This window comes from Macaca mulatta, chromosome 14, assembly GCF_049350105.2.
Source record: "Macaca mulatta isolate MMU2019108-1 chromosome 14, T2T-MMU8v2.0, whole genome shotgun sequence".
Lineage (NCBI taxonomy): Eukaryota > Metazoa > Chordata > Mammalia > Primates > Cercopithecidae > Macaca > Macaca mulatta.
In genome coordinates this window covers 6,722,635-6,743,542 of record NC_133419.1, presented here as the reverse complement: position 1 = coordinate 6,743,542, position 20,908 = coordinate 6,722,635, and the positions used below count along the sequence as shown (strand labels likewise).

The following is a 20,908-nucleotide window of genomic DNA, read 5'->3' as shown; positions in this document are numbered from 1 at the left end:
GGACTGTCCTTGCGTCTTCGATCGCCCTTCGTCCACGTCCCGAGGTCGTGGTCTTCCCACTTGAGCTGGACTCCTGGTCTCCGAAGGTGAGATGCAGACTCTGGGGCGTGCAGGGGCCCTTCTCCAAGCCACTCTCAGGCTGTGCTGTCCAAGGCTGTGCGGAAGGAGGGCAGGTGGGCAGGTTCTGACGTTGCAGAGCCCCCCCTTCCTCCCTCCTTGTCCTCCCTCTTCAGGCCCCTCCCTTCCCTAACTAAGAACCCCCCAGCTATTCCTGATCGATGGGCTCAGGCGTGGCAGGGGTGAGTGGGTGGGAGGGTGGTTCTTGAGGACGGCTGGGCATCTGCAGGGGTCCAGGCCTGGCTGACTGGAGGGGCTGGGCCCCAGGGGTTGGGAGGCACAGTGGGAGCAGCAGATTGAGGGCTGAATGGCGGAGGGGGTGCCCTCCCACCAAGACCCAGACCCCTGACCCGAGGCTGGCCCCAGCCGGCCGGCAGATGTGCAATTGTCAGGAGGAGTGTGAGCAGGAAACACAAGGGGGCAGCAGCAATGAGTGTGGTCAGCATAGAGCCCCAGACTGGGGTGGCGGGAAGCCCAGGTCCTGTGGCATGCGAATCCACACACACAAACACGTGGATGAACTCAGGGAGCTGCGCAACGCTGGCAGGTCCTACAGTCTCCGGAGTGCCTCAGTCTCCCCAGTTAACCTAAGCACATAATCTCTTCTGCCTGTGATGGTCCAGCCCAGCCTGGAGAGCAGTAAGCCCATCCCGCCTGGCACTGGGGGCAGTGCCCTGGCTGAACGGTGCCCACGTAGCCTCCGTCTGGGCATGAGTGGAAACGGTGAGGCTGGCCCAGGTGAGAGTGGGCGTCCGCTCTGCCTGTGGGTCTGTCTGTTCTCTCTGGCCTGACTGGGCCCCTTCTCCAGGCTGCCTGCAGCCTGTGCTGGGCATTCAGGGGACACACGGATCACTCTGCAGGGAGGCAGAACCCGGAGGTCCCCCTGAGCTGATGCCGGTCCCTTGGTTGAGGGTGCTCTTTGGCCTTTTGACTCTTGCCCAATGGCACAGAGTGGGTCGTCTGGCGGGAGCACCCCACACCTCCTCCAGAATCCTGTCTTGGGGATGTTAGGTTGACAGTGATCTTGATTCCTAAGAGGGGGCACGGAGGGGCTGGGGGGTGGCAGGGCTGCTTCTCCCTGAGCGCTATGTTCTGGGCGCTCCTCCCTGCAGCTCAGAGATGCCTGTGGCTCAATCCCTCGTGTCTCAGATCTCAGCCTGCAGAGCTGGATGGGACCCCACACGAAGAGGGTGGGCTGGCTCTGGGGGCATGTAACGGGAGGAGGGCCGGCCCCTGGCCCAACCCCATGCCCAGCTGTGTCAGAGAAGGCTGCCAGCGCTCTGGAGTTGCTGCTAGGCAAGATGGGGGTGATCTGTGTGAGATGGAGGGTCTGAGCAGCCCCTTGGGGCTATACCACAAGGTGTAGTCATCTGCCCTGGCCATGGCATGGTGGGTGGGAGGTGGGGAGATGATGGAGGGAGTTGGGGTATCCATTCCAGTCCTGGTGGCTCCCCTTCACCGAGATAACCAAGGGAGGGCCAGGCTGGGATTGTAGTGGCCCCTGATATGTGTGTGTGTGCGATTCTGATCTGTGTGATGGGAAACAGCCGCCCCCCGACACACACATGAGCACACTGACATGCTAACCCACACACACGCAGACACACGGATGAACTCAGAGCCTGCTGACTCGCCACACAGTGCACACACGTGCAGCTTCTGTGCACATGGACTTACCACACGGCACGTGCACAGACGCAGGCATGCACACGCACACACGCAGGCAGGCCTCCCTGCACACCCCTCCCCGGCTGGCCTGCCCTGCCTGCCCGAGGCGCCTGCTGGCCCCCTGCCCCCTCATCCATCTTGCCTGCCAGCCTGTCCCTGGTGCCCTCGTATCCTTCACACCTTCTCATCTCACTGCTCAATACCAGGAGCTGGTGTGGCAGCCGTGGCCGCAGGGAAATGGATGGGGCGGGCGGGGGTGTAGAGGGCTGCGGGAGTGGCACTGCAAGGGGACCCTGGGCTCCAGCAGCCCCAGCTGTCCAACAGGAGTCCATTAGGCTCAGGCAGGTGCGGGCAGTGAGGCTGCAGCCAGGTCGCATGTAGCCCTGCCTATTTGTCCTGCCATGACACCCTGAAGGGTGCCAGCATCAGGACAGAGGGGCCCTCAGCAGCGGGCCTCATGCCGGCTCGCCGGACATCAGTGCGCGGTGTCCTGGGGATGGTGGAAATGATGGCTTCCCAATTAGAGCTGGGAAGTCCCTCTGCCCCAACCCAAGCCACCTCCTCCCTGCGTCTCTGCAGTTGGACAGGCTGTCCCACATGGGGACAGCATTGTCTTGCTGTGGCTCTTCCCCCAGCCCTGACTCCCTGCTTGAACCACTATGGGCACCGGGCTCATTACACACTTGGAAATGCACATCTGGCCACATAGAGATCCCCTTAGAACGCCCAAGCAACTGAGGCTCTTGGAAACACGTGTGTGTGGGAAACGCACAGACACGCACGCCAAAGAGCACACGGGGCAGGCGCTATGCATGGACAAACACACACGTGTGCACAGACATGGGCCCGGCTCTGCACTCCCCACACTCACCCTCTGGCCCCAGGACTGTAGGAGGGTTGGGGGGTCCCCCTCTGGGTTGTGGCTTCCTCCGAAAGCCCCTCTGCTGGATCCAGAGCAAAATTCTTCTCCAGGTTCTCCTCCTACACTCTGGGATCCTCCTCTGGGCATGGATGGACAGTTGTGGGCACAGAGGCAGCCACCACTGGCCCCAAGACACTTGTGCATCCAAGGCTGCACTGGCCAGACCTCCCCCAGATCCTGTGGTCAACCTCCCTTCCTCCATCCACTGTGCCAGCCAGACAGGAGCTGTGCAGGACAGAGGACACAAACCATGGACCTCTGGACATCTTCCATTTTATAGAATGGGAAACTGAGGCCAGGGGCTGGGGGGCCTGGCAAGGAACATGGTACATGGTAGGTGGCAAAAGGGACCTCTGTGCTCAGAGCTATGCCTCAGGACCCATTGTTCAGATGGGAAGACTGAAGTTGGGGAGGTGTGGCTTGGGTTAGGAAGCTGGGCTCGGGGCAGGGTTCAGCACAGGCATGGCAGGCACGGTGAATGTGAACTTCTCAGTCTGGACAAAGGCAATGCCCTTCTCATAGTAGGCAGCCTCATTAATGAACACGGGGTACACCGTGGACTCCCCATCATAGAGCAGGTCCTCCCCACTGAACATTTGGAAGATGGGAGCACCGGGCTGCAGCGGCTGGAAGTCTCGGTCCTGGGAGGAGAGCCAAGTCCAAGATTGCTGGAGCCACCTCTGCCCTGGCCCCAGAGGGAGGTGACCCCAGCTTGGCACCCAAAAGATGCCCCTCATTTGTGGCCTTTCCCACCCATGCTTCACTTCCTCAATCCGTGAGACAGCAGGTCTGGTGAGATGCCAGTCTGCTCTGTGTCTAGAAATGAAGGCACAAGTCACCGTGGGGAGGCATGTGCCCATGTGGAAGTGGACCCTCATGGACATGGGCACAGGTATTGAAGCTGGAGTTCAAATCCTTGCTAACGGTGTGACTGTGAGCAAGTCACTTAACCTCTGTTCCTCAGCTTTCTTGTCTGTAAAATAAGGATTACAGTATCTCCTCCTATCATTCTGAAGTTTAAACTAAACAGGCTAATAGTGCTTACAGCATGTCTGGCACACAGTAAGTACAATATGATTCTTTATTAAATAAAATTTGGCTGGGCACAGTGGCTCACGCTTGTAATCCCAGCACTTTGGGAGGCCAAGGCTGGTGGATCATAAGGTCAGGAGTTCAAGACCAGCCTGGCCAACATGGTGAAACTTCATCTCTACTGAAAATACAAAAATTAGCTAGGTGTGGTGGTGGGCGCCTGTAATCCTAGCTACTCGGGAGGCTGAGGCAGGAGAATCGCTTGAACTTGGGAGGCGGAGGTTATGGTGAGCCAATATTATGCAACTGCACTCCAGCCTGGGCAACAGAGCAAGGCTCTGTCTCAAATAAATAAATAAATTTTAAGGCCGGGCACAATGGCTCATGCCTGTAATCTCAGCACTTTGGGAGGCCGAGACGGGCAGATCACTTGAGGTCAGGAGTTCGAGACCAGCCTGGCCAACATGGTGAAACCCTGTCTGTACTAAAAATACAAAAATTAGCTGGGTGTCGTGGCGAGTGCCTGTAATCCCAGCTACTCAGGAGGCTAAGGCAGGAGAACTGCTTGAACTCGGGAGGCAGAGGTCACAGTGAGTTAAGATTGCACCACTGCACTCCAGCCTGGGCGATGAAGCAAGATTCTGTCTCAAAAAATAATAATAATAAATAATAAATAAAATAAATTTTAGAATTGTAGGAGGGGCCACCCAAATTGACCGTTACTACTTAACATCTGCAAGGTAGCTGGGCACGGCTGAACTAAGACTGCCTAGCCCTAAACACGGACAGGACGGTGCTGCCTCCATTTGTAAGAAAGTAACTCCTCAAAATGAAACTTCAGGGCACAAAAGGCCACAAAACTGCACCAGACCCTATTCAAAAATGACCCGTGTGGCAGCAAGCAGAGCAGCAGCCAGTGGGTTCTCCCCAGGCACCCAAGAGAAAGGTGTGAAAGCAGGATTGCCCAATCCTGGAACATTCCAGAAGGGAAGGCCTGCAGAGAGAGAGACTTGGACGACCTGCCAACAGGCATGGGGATGCTCTCAACTGAAAATCAGAAGACAGTTTTGTATTTGTACCTCCAAGCAGGTGAATTGAGTCATGCCTGCTCCATGTCCCCTCCCTCTGCCTTTTATGGCCAGGGTAAGGTTGTCTCCATCATGCCCTCCACAGGAGCTATGGGGATCACTGTGGCCTCTTGTGTTAGGCCTGAGTGTGGGGTTCCAGGGAAGGCAGCGGGGCCAGGGGAAGTGGGACGGTGGAGCCCAGCCTCCCATCCTGCTCCTCAACCTGAGATGCTGGTGAGCTCATGGGAGGCTTGGCTGCACCCTCTGGGGCTCAGTTTTCCTTGACAACCCTCCTCCCCAAGGCTGTGGCCCCAGCAATCACCCCCCCACCACACACACACCCACCTGCAGCTGAGGATGCACAGTGCCTGCCAGGTTCCCGGCATCAGTGCGAGGGAAGTCCATGACGCCCACGGGTCTATAGGCTTCCATCTCAAAGGCGGGAAAGGCCGTACCTGTGTGGGAGGCTGGGCTTGTGAGCTCATCCCTCTCTCCAGGCTAGGGGACGGAGTGGGCTGTGGGGGAACCTCAGAGCTAGATGCCAGCCTGCCTGTGAGCCTGGCTCCCCAACCCCTGAGCCAGGCCTGCTCTTCCCCAGACCTGTTTCCCGAAAGTCCCCTGGCGTCTCACCCTGGTTGAAGAGTTCGATGAAGTCCAGAACTGTGGCCACCAGGGTCCTCATCCTTGAGAAAATGTCAGCCCGCAGCACACCCTGTGGCTGGGGGCCCAGCTCCAGAGCTGGGGACCAAGAAGCAAGGGGTTAGGCAAGCGCAGGACCCATATACTCCTTGAAGAGGCCCCTCCCCTTGGTGCCTGGCCCCGCCCCTCCAACCCTCCTGGCCCCGCCCACTTCTCAGAAGGTTGCTGCCCACCCAATCCATTTTTGGCCACGGAGTCCAGGTTGTAGCTTTCCTCCCCAGACCGCTGGCACAGGAAGACCTGGCAGGACAGCTCGGGGTACTGCAGCTGGAGGCAAGAGAGGCAGGTTAGGGGCCCAGGCCTATGTGGGAGGGGAAACTGAGGTGGGAGGGTGTTGCATGGAGGAAACACAGGGCACCACCCTCCTTGGCCAGGTCTCTCTCTGCCCTCTGGCAGGGTGGGGGAGGGGGTACCAGGGGCCTGGAGTGCTGGCGGGTGGCAGACCCCAGGGGCTGAAGCCCAGGGAAACTTGGCCTGGGGAAGAGGGGCTAAGCAAAGGAAGCTCCAGCATTGTCCCGTCCTGCCCTCCCTCTCCCCTCTGGGAGGCTGTGTGCTGGGGGCTAGGGCCACCTGCAGGTGGCGACACAGGTGCATGGCAAAGACTTCGTGGGAGGACTTCGCGATTAAGCAGGTGCCCATGTTGGCCGTGGTGTTGTGCAGGTCAAGGACAAAGTCAAAGGCCCGGCCTGAGGCCTTGGGCCCCAGCAGCTGGTTCAGCTCTCGGGCTCTTGTCACCTCATATGGGTCGTCCGGGGTGGGCCTGGAACTGTGGAGATGGGAATGGGTGACAGCGACCCCCACAGTCTCAGTCAGTCTTCAGTGGTTTAAGGGAGAAGGGGCAACGGCCCTGAGCAGCGCGAGGGCTTTCTCTTCCGCCATTGTGGCTGTGTCCGCTCCTGCCCATGGCCCTCTCGGCTCTGCACTTCCCGGTAAAATCCAAGCCCTCAGCCTGGCCCGCCCTCCTGCCTGCCTGCCCACTTGCCTGCCTCTCATGCCCTCACTGCAACCACACAGCCTGAGAACCATGCTGGTCTCACCCCTGGGCCTGTGCTGTGCTTGGCCCTCCACTGGAAATTCCCTCTCACCTCTCTTCCCCTGGCTAGCTTTTACTCAGCCTTTGGGGCTTGGCTGATAGACCATTGCCTCCAGGAAGCCTTTCCTGACTGCTCTCAGCCAGGTTAGCTGCTTTGTGTAGCCCCTGGCCCTGCCTTTAGCCTCCTGGGTTATGGTTGCCCGGTTCTTGGTCTCCCCATTAAGCTTGAAGCCAACACCTTGGTCCTATTCCCCATTCTCTCACCTGAGCTGGCCAGAGTCTGGCCTGGAGATAGGACTCAGTGACTATTCATTGGAAGAAGGCATGAACAGTGGTCAGGGCACACAAGTAAACGTGGCCTGTGGGGCTAATCTGAGGGAAGCACCGAGTCTGGGATCCCCAGAAGAGGTCCTGACCCAACCTGCAGTCAGAAAGGGCTTCCTGGAGGAGGTGACATCAATCTGGGTTTCTCTAAATGTTCAGTTTGTCCCCGTGGTGGAATGGGTCACACAGGCAGAGGGGAAGCAGGAATGAAGACAGGGAGGGCCCTGCTGGTGGCTGGAGGGAAGGTTTGTGGTGGGGACTTGGTGCCTGACTGCCTGGGCCAACCTGGAGGCAAGAGCACTCACTTGAGGAAGCTGCTGGTGAAGGCGCGGTTGAGGTCATGGTCCACGTAGCGGCGGCAGGCGGCTGTGGCTGCCGGGTTGGCCAGCACCGGCACAGCGGAGAAGCTGAGTCTCTGTAGCTCCGCGGGGGCCTGCAGCCAGTGCCGGGCCAGGTAGACACCTGACATCTCGTTGCCATGTGTGCCCCCGGTGACAGCCACGCGACGCAGGGGCTCCCGGGGCACAGGCAGTGAGCACATGCTGGTGTGGGGTGCAGCACCTGGGGGTGGGCATACTTAGGAGACCCTGGCCCCGATGCAGGGCCTTGAGCACAGAGCGGGGATGGCGGTGGGAGGCCCCTCAGGGCAACCGCCTGTCAAGAGGTGTGGCTGGCTGGGAGTGTCTCAGCTGTGTCCCCCCTGCACCCCCAGGGGCTCTTTCTCTGAGGAGACAATTTTCCTGCTCCTTTGGAGAAAAGAAGGCTATTTTTCCTAAATTGAGAAGAAGGGCCCAACTGTTCGGGAAGATGGGTTCACCAAGGCACACTCCCTATAGGAAGAGGACTGTGCTCCTTTTTATAGACAGGGAAACTGAGGCACAGCGTGGGGAGTGGAAAGTGTCACCGGAGTTAGCTGTGGAGTGTCTGGGTTCTAGGCAACAACTTCGCCTTCCTGCCCCTCCTGTTTGCTCCTCCAAGCTGGTGCAGGGGTCTTAGGGCAGGGGGTACTTGCCTGCTGATGCGAATCTGGGCTTCCCAGGCCACCAGGACTGGCGTCTAACTCGCAGAGAGGCTGGTATTTATGGGCCTGGAGATCCACAGATGGGAAGTTTTGTGGCAAGTTAGCAGAGAGCAGCTGGCGGGTGGGACGGGCTGAGGTTCACGCAGCCAAAGGTCGGAGTGCTGGGGCTGCTCCACTGCCCCTGCCCCGCCCTCCCCACTCTGTTACTTGTGTTGCCACGGTCCATCGAGTCCAGGTCCTGCGGGCAAGTTCCTGCCCCTGCCCTTTGTCCTTCTGCTGGTCCCCAGAGGGGCCACCTTCCTTAACACCACTAAGAGGTACACCCGCAGTGGGGTGGTGACTCGGGTTTGGTCACCACCAGAGCAGGCTATTGAAAGTTACTAGAGAGGTGTCACCTTGATGGCCACCAAGATGACAAGCTGCTCCTCCTTCGCCACCTGGCAGCATGCCTCTGTCCTTGCAGCCCCCAGAGGGCTGTGGTCACTCCTGAGTCGCCCTTACCCAAAGGTGCCACGGGGAGCCCTAGTGTTACAGCTCTTTGTTGCTTTAAGCAAAATTTCAAAATGTTTGAAATCCGGGATTTCAGTCATTTTCAAGGACAGAATAACTCAGATGACTCAGTTTGCTCTGTTTTGGAAACGAACCTCAGGCTCATTTTATAGATGTGAAAACTGAGGTTCAGACAGATGTCCGCAGGCACACGAGCCCTAGAGGTGGTAGAGGTGGACTGCCCATGGGCACACACAGCCCTAGAGGTGGTAGAGGTGGACTGCCCATGGGCACACACAGCCCTAGAGGTGGTAGAGGTGGACTGCCCATGGGCACACGAGCCCTAGAGGTGGTAGAGGTGGACTGCCCATGGGCACACACAGCCCTAGAGGTGGTAGAGGTGGACTGCCCATGGGCACACACAGCCCTAGAGGTGGTAGAGGTGGACTGCCCATGGGCACATGAGCCCTAGAGGTGGTAGAGGTGGACTGCCCATGGGCACACACAGCCCTAGAGGTGGTAGAGGTGGACTGCCCACAGGCACACAGAGCCCTAGAGGCGGGCTGCAGGAGGCACTCAGGGCGTCCAATCTGGCTCCATCCCCTCCCGATGCCTCTCAAGAGCAAAGTGGGGAAGGATGAAGGTGAGGTCCCCCGCACTCAGCCCTGGGGCCTCTCCCTCCCACCAGGCTCAGCTGTCTGCTGGGAGGAGCTGAGGCCAGTTCAGAAGTCACTGGGGAGTGAGGCAAGCCGCTTTGCCAGGGCCTGCTGGATGCCAGGTGCTGGGACCCCGAGCTGGAGCCTCCCCCAGGCATCCGATCCCAGGCCTTCTTTACCACCACACTGGGTCTCCCCGGGTCAGTCCAGCCCTGCTCCAGATGCCAGGCCCACCAGCCTGGGGGGCTCTGGGTGGCCAGGACCCTCTTAAGTTACACCCTCTCGGAAGCTGCCCCAGATCACACTCAACTCCGTGTGGCCTGGGCTCTCCTGCCCTCCACACCCAGGGCTCCGTGAGCTCAGAGCATACGGATTGTGGGGACAGGGGATTTGCCATCCTGGCTCCCATCAGGGCATCTGGGACCTTGACAGGGTGTTAAGGGGGGTGGATGGAGTGTGAGGCTGAGCCCCCAGCAGGCCGGGGCTCCCTAGGAGCCCCCTCCAGGGACCACTCCTCCTGGCACCTGGAGCCTCAGCAAAGGGAGGGCAGAGACTGCCATTAGGGGGCCATGCCATGCCATCTACTCCTGTATCTGATCCAGCCCTGGGGGCAGCTGTCACTGGCTCCATTTTGCAGGTGTGGACTGAAGCTCTAGGGGTTGGGTGACTCGACTGAGTCCTTGGCAGGTGGTGGGAGAGGGAGTCAGCAGAGGAGCCTGTCGGCCTGGGTCTGGTCCCTCCTTGCTTGGGGTAGGGGTCTCAGGGACCCCCATGCCGCTTCACCAGTCCCAGGCCATGGTCTTTGTTGGAAGGCCCCGCCAACCCCCACAGAGGCTGGGATCCTGCTGACTCGGTGTGGTGCCTCTCAGGAAGGAAGGGCCTGCTTGGCAGACCTAGCTACTTTGGGGGCTGCTGGGAGCCGGGGTGCTTCCTGCCACGAGGCGCTGGGCCCCCAGCTTCGGGGAGGACAGCAGTAGGGGTGCTGGAAAGTTTCACTTCCCTTGGCTGGGGTCCGGCTTCTGCATTTCAGTGAGTGTTTATGGAACAGAAAGGGGGCCAGGAGCCCATGCAGGAGCCCTCAGAAACAGCAGCCCCCAGTCCCAGCAGTGTGTGTGCATGTGTGCATGTGTGTGCATGCATGTGTGCATCAGTAAATATGTGCATGTGCATGAGAGCATGTGTGCGTGCGTGAGCGTGAGAGCATGCATGTGTGCATGAGTGTGTACCTGTGTGCATGTGCAAGAGTATTGTGTTTGTGCATGTGTGTGCGTGTGCATGCGTGTACATGGGTGCATGTGTGTGCATGAGAACGTATGTGCATGTGTGTGTGTGCATGTGTGCATGTGCTTGAGAGCGTGTGTGTGCATGTATGTGAGCATGTGTGCATGTGTGTGTGTGTGCACACGTGTAACCTGGATTAGACCCCACCTCCCTGACAGGCTGTGTGACCTGGAGAGGTTCAGTGCCCTCTCTGGGCCTTGGCTCCACGCTGTGAAAGTCCTGGCCAAGGACACCTGTGGGGAGTGAGGAACAAAGAGCGGGCACAAGCTTGAAAATGGGCACATGGAGACTCCAGCGTGAGTGAGGGCAGAGGATGGTGGTGTCATGGGCATCATCACTGAGGCCAATTTCTTCACTGCAGTTGGGGAAACTGAGACCCAGAGAGAGGTCAGAGCTGTGGTGTCCCCCTGTGGCAGCATCCAATTAGATCATGCCTCCTAGCATCACCTCATTGCAAGATGCAATCAGATCACGCCTCATTCCCCTATGCTTAGAAAACCTGCGGCAGCTTGGGGAGACACCACTCTGGGAGATGTCTCGGTGTTCTCCTTACTTGTTGCAAGAAATAAAATCCCCTGTTAAGTCCTCTTTAGTTGACACCTGCCAAGCAACCGAGCCCACCGGTTGTGTGGATAACAAAACTCTGGCGACCCAGACGGGGCCAGCTGGGATTCTGATCCTAACTCCTTGACAGTCACTAAGGTGAAGCAGTGGGCAGCGGCACCTCCCCCGGGAGAACTCACCCACGTGGCCCCAGAGGGTTGAGGATGACTCCCGGGGATCTTCCGCTTGCTGCACGGCCCATGGGGCTGTCACTTGGCCCTACCCCCGAAACAGCGGAAGCAGCTGCCTGGAGCTTTTGTTCGGTGCTGCTCCTTCAGGGAAGAAAGTGGACGTTGCCCCTTGGGTTGACTGAAAGGGTAAATTCTTTGGATTTAGCAGTGGGATCTCTAGACTTCAGCGCAGTGCAGCTCTGCTTCCAGTTTCTGTCTCTGCTCTGTGTGCCCTGGGGGATTGAGGGGCATCTCCAGCCAGGTCAAGGGCAACCCGGATCTGGGTAGACAACAGTGGGACTGGTTTTGGGAAATCGGTTTTTTTTTTTTTTTGGAGACGGAGTCTCACTCTGTCACCCAGGCTGGAGTACGGTGGCGTGATCTTGACTCACTGCAAGCCCCACCTCCTGGATTCATCCCATTCTCCTGCCGCAGTCTCCCGAGTAGCTGGGACCACAGGCGCCCGCTACCACGCTCGGCTAAATTTTTGTATTTTTAGTAGAGATGGGGTTTCACCGTGTCAGCCAGGATGGTCTCGATCTCCTGACCTCGTGATCCGCCCGCCTCAGCCTCCCAAAGTGCTGGGATTACAGGTGTGAGCCACCGCGCCCGGCACGGGAATTTGTTCTTTTTTAGAGAAACAGATTTTTTCACAGGAGGCTGAGCTGCTCCATCTCCCAGAGCCCCCGCTTGCCATACCCTGGGTTACCAGAAACAGGAGCTCTGCTATTTGATGAAAAAAATGCTTTTTTCAGATAAGTGTTTTTATTGTATTATCACACAAAGCGGGTAAAGTTGTATATATACACATACAACTTTTTACAACTACATGACCATATGTACAAAGGCTAGAAGGAAATATACAGAAAAATATGTATTAAAATACTGGTTTTTTTCATTATTTTATAAGATACTCTACAAAACATTACAATGAGGCAGGACTATTTTAATGCTAATTTCATTAAATGGATTTGTTCAAGAGCTTCTTTGTCAGCCAGGTGCAGTGGCTCACACCTGTAATCTCAACACTTTGGGAGGCCAAGGGGAGCAGATCGCTTGAGCCTAGGAGTTCAAGACTAGCCTGGGCAACATAGGGAGACTCTGTCTCTACCGAAAAAAAAATTAGAGTGGGCGCGGTGGGTCACACCTGTAATCCCAGCACTTTGGGAGGCTGAGGGGGGCGGATCACCTGATGTCAGGAGTTTGAGACCAGCCTGGCCAACATGGCGAAACCCCGTCTCTACTAAAAATACAAAAATTAGCTGGGCGTGGTGGTGGGTGCCTGTGATCCCAGCTACTCGGGACGCTGAGGCATGAGGCAGAGGCTGCAGTGAGCCGAGATCACACCATTGCACTGCAGCCTGGGCGACAAGAGCGGCACTCTGTCTCAAAAAAAAAAAAAAAAAATTAGCCAGGTGGTGGCACACACAGCCGTGGCCCCAGCTACTCAGGAGGCTGAGGCAGGAGGATCACTTGAGCATGGGGAGTTGAAAGTTACAGTGAGCCGTTATCGTACCGCTGCATTCCAGGCTAGATAGCAGAGTAAGACCTTGTCTCAGAAGAAAAAATAAATAAACAAACAAATAAATAAACAAATAAAGAGCTTCTTTGTCAATATCCTTTTGTGGGTATACGTCATAGTCCCATAGTACTTCTTCAGCCCAAGGAGATAAATGTGTATTAGTCTGAAGACCCAGGAGAGAATCTTCAAGACTTGGCACTGTCACTAATAATGATCTGATTCCTTATGTTATGACGAATATATTCCTAGCTCTGGCCTGTTCTGCCTCATTAAGAGAATATTTGAAGACATTATTCGTGATAACAGCATGAGCATTTTGCAGAAGAAACCCTGGGGACAGATGTCTGCATGAAGCAACTTTATTCTGTGAGTAAACTGGTATTTTTTAATGACCATTTCCTGCAACTGGCAAAAGTCTCCATTCAGTTCTACTCCACAGAGTTGCACCTGCTAAACTATGAGATCACCCCTTAAAGACTGTGCTGAGCCTGGAGCTGACGTCAGCCACAACCTTTCCTGATTGATCAGGGAGCGCACGAAGATAAATGAACTTCAATTCCATGAGGGAGAAGGAACAAACAATCAGTCTAAAGGTTCTGTTTGGTGTGAACCACACAGTAGTTGCTGCTTATTTTCCCTTTGTCACATAATGAATCAATGAAGTCTTCATCACAAAGGAATGCATCAGCGTGAATGGTGGGTCCTGGCTGCTGCTGTAGTTTTTGAAGGGTGAGATGTTCTAAGGACAGCATAGTTTCTAGAGGCAAGCAATTCTGAAGGTCTTCTGCAATGGGTTTTTTTTTTTTAATTTGGGGACAAGGTCTGGCTCTGTCACCCAGGCTGCAGTGCAGTGGCCCAATCTTGGCTCACTGCAACCTCCAACTTCCAGGTTCAAACAGTCCTCCCGTCTCAGCCTCCCAAGTAACTGAAACTACAGGCACGTGCCCAGCTAATTTTTTTTCTCAGATGGGGTCTTGCTATGCTGTCCAGTCTGGTCTCAAACTCCTGAGCTCAAGTGATCCACCCCCTTCAGCCTCCTAAAGTGCTGAGATTACAGGTGTGAGTCACCACACCCAGCTTTTCTGCTGTGTTTTTCAACACAATGTCTTTATTGCCTTCAGTCAATTCATCTAAATCTCGGGCAGTTTGCATCCTCTGGAGCAGCGCCGGGTGGTCAGCAGAGCCAGTGTAGAGCAGTTACGAGTTTCCTGCCTTGCTGAGTGAAATCTACGCCTTCCAATTTTTAAAATTAATTTTTTAAAAATTAGATTGGTGCAAAAGTAATAGAAGTTTTTGCCGTTACTCTCAATGGCAAAAACAGCGGTTACTTTTGAACCAACCTAATATTATAGAGACGAGGTTCCACCATCTTACCTAGGTTGGTCTCGAACTCTTAAGCTCAAGTGATCTGCCCACCTTTGCCTCCCAAAGTGTGGTGATTATAGGCATGAGCCACCATACCCGCCCCTCCTGCCAATTTTTTTTTTTTTAAACTAGTTGAGTGTGGGCCAAGAGTTGTGGGATCTGTGTCACCACCAATCCCTCCTCTAAGCTGCTGGGTGGGTAATATGGGAAAACAGTAATTATAGCAGGACTCCAGTGGCACAAGCCATGCGGGTAAACTACAAAAAGCAGAAGGGACATTGGGGATGCTGACATCTCAATTGGTTGAGATTGCCCTTAAGGTATTAAGCAACTGTGGCCAAATCCAGGAAGGGGCAAAAAAAAAAAAAAAACCCAACAAGGCAACACAAGATAAGAAGCTACCGAGTCTCTTGGCTACAACCAGCCAGTAAGTACACAAGAAACAGTTCACTGCGGCCAGGTGTGGTGGCTCATGCCTGTAATCCCAGCACTTTGGGAGGCTGAGGTGGGCAGATCACCTGAGGTCAGGAGTTCAAGACCAGCGTGGCCAATGTGGCTAAACCCTGTCTCTACTAAAAATACAAAAAATTAGGCAGTCATGGTGGTGGGCACTTGCAATCCCAGCTACTCGGGAGGCTGAGGCAGGAGAATCGCTTGAACCCAGGAAGCAGAGGTTGTGAGCCAATACCGCGCCATTGCACTCTAGCCTGGGCGACAAGAGCAAAACTCTTTCTTGAAAAAAACAAACAAAACAAAACCCAGTTCACTGGAGATGATCAGCCATAAGTAAGATCCCTAGGGCCCCCACTGCCTGGCCAAAGGGCCTCCCGCTCTTGAGACCACAACAATGTGCATATTGTAAACAAGAGGGCCATTGGGTACTAGGGCCATTGGGTACTAGAGTGTCCTAACTGTCCCCAGTGGGTAGGGGAAGAAACTTCCTCATCAATCAGCCCACCCGATGCTACAGTTTGCTAATAGTGACCAGAAGTGATGGGACTCAGGGGCGCCTCTATGATCCAGGAACTGCTAGATTGGGTAACAATTGCTGTGGGAGAGACTCATGGGTTTTCTAGCTGACACTAGAGCCAGATTTTTGCCTGTCTCCTTTCTACTGTGTTCTTCCTAAAATTTAGTAAAGGGCTTCTGCTGTATGGGACAGATACATTTTAGCTAAAATTGTTAGTTGGACAGAGACAGAGTTGGAATCTGTCTTTTAAGTAGTGAATTTTACTTGACCCGTGGCTAAACTTTTAAAAGTTAAAGCTACAAGATCATTGTTTATATCTGATAGTATGTACAGGTCTGGTTGTATTTGTCTATGGTACCGAATTGGCTTATAAAGAAATGAGTACTCATAAACCAAGCAAATAAGACTAAGTGCTTTTCAAGTTCACATGACGGTAATCTTTTGGTGAATGGAACTAGTCTAAAATTGTTGGTTTCATGGGAATGCTGTGTCTTCTGAAACGCAACTTAAAGGCTCTTACTTTTTTTTTTTTGAGACAGAGTCTCGCTCTGTCGCCCAGGCTGGAGACAGTGGCGCGATCTCGGCTCACTGCAAGCTCCGCCTCCCGGGTTCACGTCATTCTCTGGCCTCAGCCTCCGGAGTAGCTGGGACTACAGGCGCCCGCCACCACGCCCGGCTATTTTGTTGTATTTTTTTTTTTTTAGTAGAGACGGGGTTTCACCATGTTAGCCAGGATGGTCTTGATCTCCTGACCTCGTGATCCACCCGCCTTGGCCTCCCAAAGTGCTGGGATTACATGCGTGAGTCACTGCACCCGGCCTTAAAGGTTCTTACTTTTATGATAGTTGCCTGACATACAGCTATATAAAAAGGTAATTAACAGATAAATAATTTGGAATGATGACTAGCTTTGTCTAATGTATCAGTTCTCATAAGTAATCCTGGTGAACCGCTAAAAATAAATAAAGTATGTAAAGGTAAATGGGATAAGTATCTATCAACTTTTTAATGTAATTTGAAATCCTCTATTAAGTAATGGATACTCATTAACTATGTGAGTTATTTCCAAATAAGACGAAAACTGGAACAAATTGCTGACCATAAATATGTTTGCTGTTGGTCTCTTAAATTTAATTTAAAGACTAAATATGTTTGGGCCTATAAATACGTATAAAAATTATGCTATAGGAAAACATGTTTTTCTAACAATTACAAAATGGCATACAATGGCATAAAATACCAATATGTGATAGTCAGTTCAAGATTTTGTGCTTCCTATGTTTTTAACAAAATTTAAGGGAACTGGATGGGTGCTTGTGCCTGTAATTCCAGCAATTTGGGAAGCTGAAGTGGGAGGATCATTTGAGATCAGGAGGTCCAGACCAGCCTGGGCAAAATAGTGAGACCCTGTTTCTACCAAAAAAAAAAAAAATTAGCCGGGGTGGTGGCACATGCCTACTGTAGTCCCAGCTACTCAGGAGGCTGAGGTGGGAGGATCACTTGAGCCAGGGAGGTCGAGGCTGCAGTAAGCCAAATCAATGCCACTACACTCCAGCCTGGGTGATGGAGCAAGACCCTGTTTCAAAAAATGGAAAAAGATAATTAAAAACAAAAATTTGAGAGTACTAAGGGTTTTTAAAAATCCTAATATACAATTCTATATAGGAAGTGTGCCAAAAGTAAGGTGTACTTAATAAGAAAACAATAAGAAAGGTATAAAATATATTCTTTATTGAGAAAAAAAGTAATTTGTCTAATTTAGCAGTTATTTAAAGGGAGTTTTAAAATATGGATTTAGGAAAGAAATAGAAAAAAGATTAAAAGGAACCAGTAAGTAGATGAGACATAGATGTAAAGAAAGTTACAGATGTGAAGCAATGAGAGTAATTTTGTATAGGAAAGAACCTTGTGTGGTCAATCTCTGTCTTAGACTAAAATGACTAGACATTTAAGAAAGAGGAAGTACAGGGCAAGTCCAAGCATGCCACAGGTGTCTGAGTAAGTCATGATTAGGCCTGTGAATGGGAACTTGTGATAGAAGTGTTGGGTGTGATTAAATTGGCTGTAATTAAATTAAATGATTTGTAATAGTTGTTTTTTGTTTGTTTGTTTGTTTGTTTTTTGAGATGGAGTCTTGCTCTCTCACTCGCTTGCCGAGGCTGGAGTGCGGTGGTTTGATCTTGCTTCACTGCAACTTCCATCTCCTGGGTTCAACTTCTGCCTCCCAGGTTCATGCCATTCTCCTGCCTCAGCCTCCTGAGTAGCTGGGATTACAGGCATGCACCACCATGCCTGGCTAATCTTTGTATATTTAGTAGAGACAGGGTTTCACCATGTTGGTCAGGCTGTTCTTGAACTCCTGACCTCAGGTGATCCTGGCCTCCCAATGTGCTGGGATTTACAGGTATAAGCCACCATGCCTGGCTTATAACAGTTTTTCTAAATAATGAATTTGGATATTAAAACATATGACACATAACTTAAAATTTTGGCCCCCTATGTTAAAATAACAGTGGTTTCAGCCAGGCCCAGTGGCTCACACCTGTAATCTCAGCACTTTGGGAGGCCGAGGTAGGTGGATCACAAGGTCAGGAGATCGAGACCATCCTGGCTAACATGGTGAAACCCTGTCTCTACTAAAAATACACAAAATTAGCCAGGCGTGGTGGTGGGCACCCATATTCCCAGCTACTTGGGAGGCTGAGGCAGGAGAATGGCAGGAGGAGGCAGAGCTTGCAGTGAGCCAAAATTGTACCACTGCACTCCAGCCTGGGTGACAGAGCAAGACTCCGTCTTTTCAAATTAGTTTTTGCTTTGTTTTGTTTTTGTTTTTAATGTGAATTATGTACCTGTGTGGTCCAATTTTATATTTTACTTTTCAAGACTCCGTCTTAAACAAACAAACAAACAAACAAAAAAACAGCAGTTTCTTAAGACATTAATTTACTCTTAGTAAAGTTCCAAGAGGCTTTGACATGTATTTCTAAAACCTGCTTCATTAATAGCCATTCTCTAAATTACAAATTAGTTTCTGTTTCTGTTATATTCCTTCTTAATATCAAATTTCTCTGGTTTCAAGTTTATCTCAAAGGTTGACAAAATGGCCGGGTGTGGTGGCTCAAGCCTGTAATCCCAGCACTTTGGGAGGCCGAGATGGGCGGATCACGAGGTCAGGAGATCGAGACCATCCTGGCTAACACGGTGAAACCCTGTCTCTACTAAGAAATACAAAAAACTAGCCGGGCGAGGTGGCGGGCGCCTGTATTCCCAGCTACTCGGGAGGCTGAGGCAGGAGAATGGCGTAAACCCGGGAGGCGGAGCTTGCAGTGAGCTGAGATCCAGCCACTGCACTCCAGCCTGGGCTACAGAGCGAGACTCCGTCTCAAAAAAAAAAAAAAAAAAGAAAAAAAAAGGTCGACAAAAGCAGTTTTATACCAGTATAAATTGATTCTGTGTTCTGGGTTTTTCTTAATGTGTCTGAATTGTTTCATGTAACCAGGACTTCCCACGGTATTACTAATGTATTCCCCTGCTCACTGGCTTAGGAAAACAGATTGCTTAGGGAGACTGAGCTTTAAAGTGCTAAGGTTTTTCCATGCATGTAACTTTCCATGTTGCTTTTGAAGTCTTTTGATCATCACTGTGGTTAAACGAGTAACTATCATTTGGCAGTGATCTCTGATTCTGTTGAAGGAAGCCATTTGAACTTTTTGACATTTTTGGCAGGCTTCCCTGGATCCAAATCCTAAATGAAGCCATCTGGCCTAAAATCAACTTTGAGATTCTTCCAGAAGGGCCTCCTGGAGCAAGCCTCAAAGGTTGTGTCTCTCATCTTTTGGAGACATTAAATGATCAGGCTTATTTGGTAAATAATATGGGAAGCATTGTCAAATAGAAATGGTGTTAACTTCCTTTAAGTAATGTTTGTGTAAGTGTGTCACTAAACTATGGGAAATGGTTTGAGATTCCTAAAACTCTGATATGCCAAAATATGTGTCATGACTGTGATGATTGTGTCGCATGGTTGTATGCCACACAAATGCTTAAATTTCTGGCAGGGCGCGGTGGCTCACGTCTGTACTCCCAGCACTTTGGGAGGTGGAGGCAGGCGGATTAAGAGGTCAGGAGATGGAGACCATCCTGGCTAACATGGTGAAACCCCGTTTCTACTAAAAATACAAAAAATTAGCCAGGCGTGTTGGCAGGTGCCTGTAGTCCCAGCTACTTGGTAGACAGGAGTGTGACCGCTGAAGCACAGCATCACCGGGAGACTGTTAAGCCTCCAGATGGCTGTGGGCGGGCCTCACTGATGTCAGGCTTTCCACAAGAGGTGGTGGAGCAGAGTCTTCTCTAATCACTGCCCCCCTGGGGAAAGAGAGACTCCCTTTCCCGGTCTGCTAAGTAACAGGTGCCTTCCCCAGGCACTGATGCTACCCCTAGACCAAGGTCTGCTAGGTAATGGGTGCCTTCCCAGGCGCTGGCGTTACTGCTACACCAGGGAGCCCTCTAGTGGCCCTGTCCAGGTGTAACAGAGGGCTCACACCCTTGTCTTTTGGTCACTTCTCACTGTGCCCGTTCAGCTCCTATCTCTGTATGGCCTGGTTTTCCCTACGTTATAATTGTAGAACAAAGATTATTATCATATTGGAATAAAGAGTAATGCTAAAAACTAATGATTAATGATATTCATATACAATCATATCTATAATCTATTTCTAGTATAACTATTCTTATTCTATATATTTTCATTATTATACTGGAACAGCTTGTGCCCTAAGTCTCTTGCCTTGGCACCTAGGTGGCTTGCCGCCCACACCTGTAATCTCAGCACTTGGGGAGACCGAGGTGGACGGATCACTTGAGGCCAGGAGTTTGAGACCAGCCTGGCCAACATGGTGAAACCCTGTCTCTCCTAAAAATACAAAAAAATTAGTCGGGTGTGGTGGTGGGCACCTGTAATCCCAGCTACTCAGGAGGCTGTGCAGGTGAATCGCTTGAACCTGGGAGGTGGAGGTTTCAGTGACCCAAGATTGTGCCACTGCACTCCAGCCTGGGTGATGGAGCAAGACTCTGTGGTAATAAAATAAAATAAAAAGATTGAACAAAACAAAAATAATTACATGAAATTAAGTAATTGATACAAATACTTAAATGTGAGACTTAATATGACTTAAATATGAGACTGTCACCTCACTTTGTTTTCCAGATTCAAGGAAATTTTCTGTCATAAAGTGCCTATAGTTTGTGAGGACTAAACTCTGATTTTTTTTCTTCTTTTGCCCAAATTCCCCCCTAAGGGGCCTGGGGAGTCACGCCCTACAAACCACAGAGTCTCATCAGAGAGGCTTTAATTTTAACCCTGTAGCGTGGTCTGCTTTCTGACCTGACTCTGGCATAACCTCACATAACAAAAAAGAGAAGAAATCAAAATACTTTAACCCGAAATGTATTTCCTTGCCATATCTTGCAACTGCCCTGCAAAGTTGTCTCCTGTGGGAAAAATCTACATTCTGTAGAGAATCCCCTTTTCTCTTTTTTTTTTTTTAACTTCTTTCCAGATCCAGGAGATAATCAGCTAAGAGCCAGGCACCCTTCTATGTTAGATAAGAAACATTTTAGGCCAGTGTGGTGGCTCACGCCTGTAATCCCTGCTCTTTGGGAGGCCGAGGCATGTGGATCACTTGAGGTCAGGAGTTCAAGACCAGACTGGCCAACGTGATGAAACCCTGTCTCTACAAAACTACAAAAATTAACCAGGCGTGGTGGTGTGCACCTGTAATCCCAGCTGCTCGGGAGGCTGAGGCAGGAGAATCACTTGAATGCAGGTGGCAGAGGTTGCAGTGAGCCGAGATCGCTCCACTGTACTCCAGCCTGGGCAACAGAGCAAGACCCCATCTCAAAAAAAAAAAAAAGAAAGAAAAAAAAGAAAAAGAAAGATTTTACCACCTGCTATCTGAGAGCTTCCTCTG

The 20,908-nt window shown here is 52.0% G+C and overlaps 1 protein-coding gene across 2 annotated transcripts; it reads right to left on the bottom strand.

Moving 5' to 3' along the window:
* Window positions 1-15: 15 nt before the first annotated feature.
* ACY3 (aminoacylase 3) lies at window positions 16-11,204 on the bottom strand. 2 transcript variants are annotated; one of them, XM_077961971.1, is made up of 8 exons: window positions 7,875-8,085; window positions 7,168-7,423; window positions 6,076-6,271; window positions 5,679-5,772; window positions 5,437-5,544; window positions 5,152-5,261; window positions 2,657-2,786; window positions 16-154 (listed from the first exon to the last, which is right to left on the bottom strand). In XM_077961971.1, exons 2-8 carry the CDS (start codon window positions 7,401-7,403, stop codon window positions 135-137), a joined length of 894 nt encoding a protein of 297 aa, XP_077818097.1. In that variant the 5' UTR covers window positions 7,404-7,423; window positions 7,875-8,085; the 3' UTR covers window positions 16-134. The 2 variants fall into 2 exon arrangements, with proteins under 2 accessions (XP_077818097.1, XP_014969036.1); XM_015113550.3 differs by lacking the exons at window positions 16-154; window positions 2,657-2,786 and adding exons at window positions 2,967-3,348; window positions 11,053-11,204 and having other exon boundaries at window positions 7,875-7,949.
* Window positions 11,205-20,908: the final 9,704 nt, after the last annotated feature.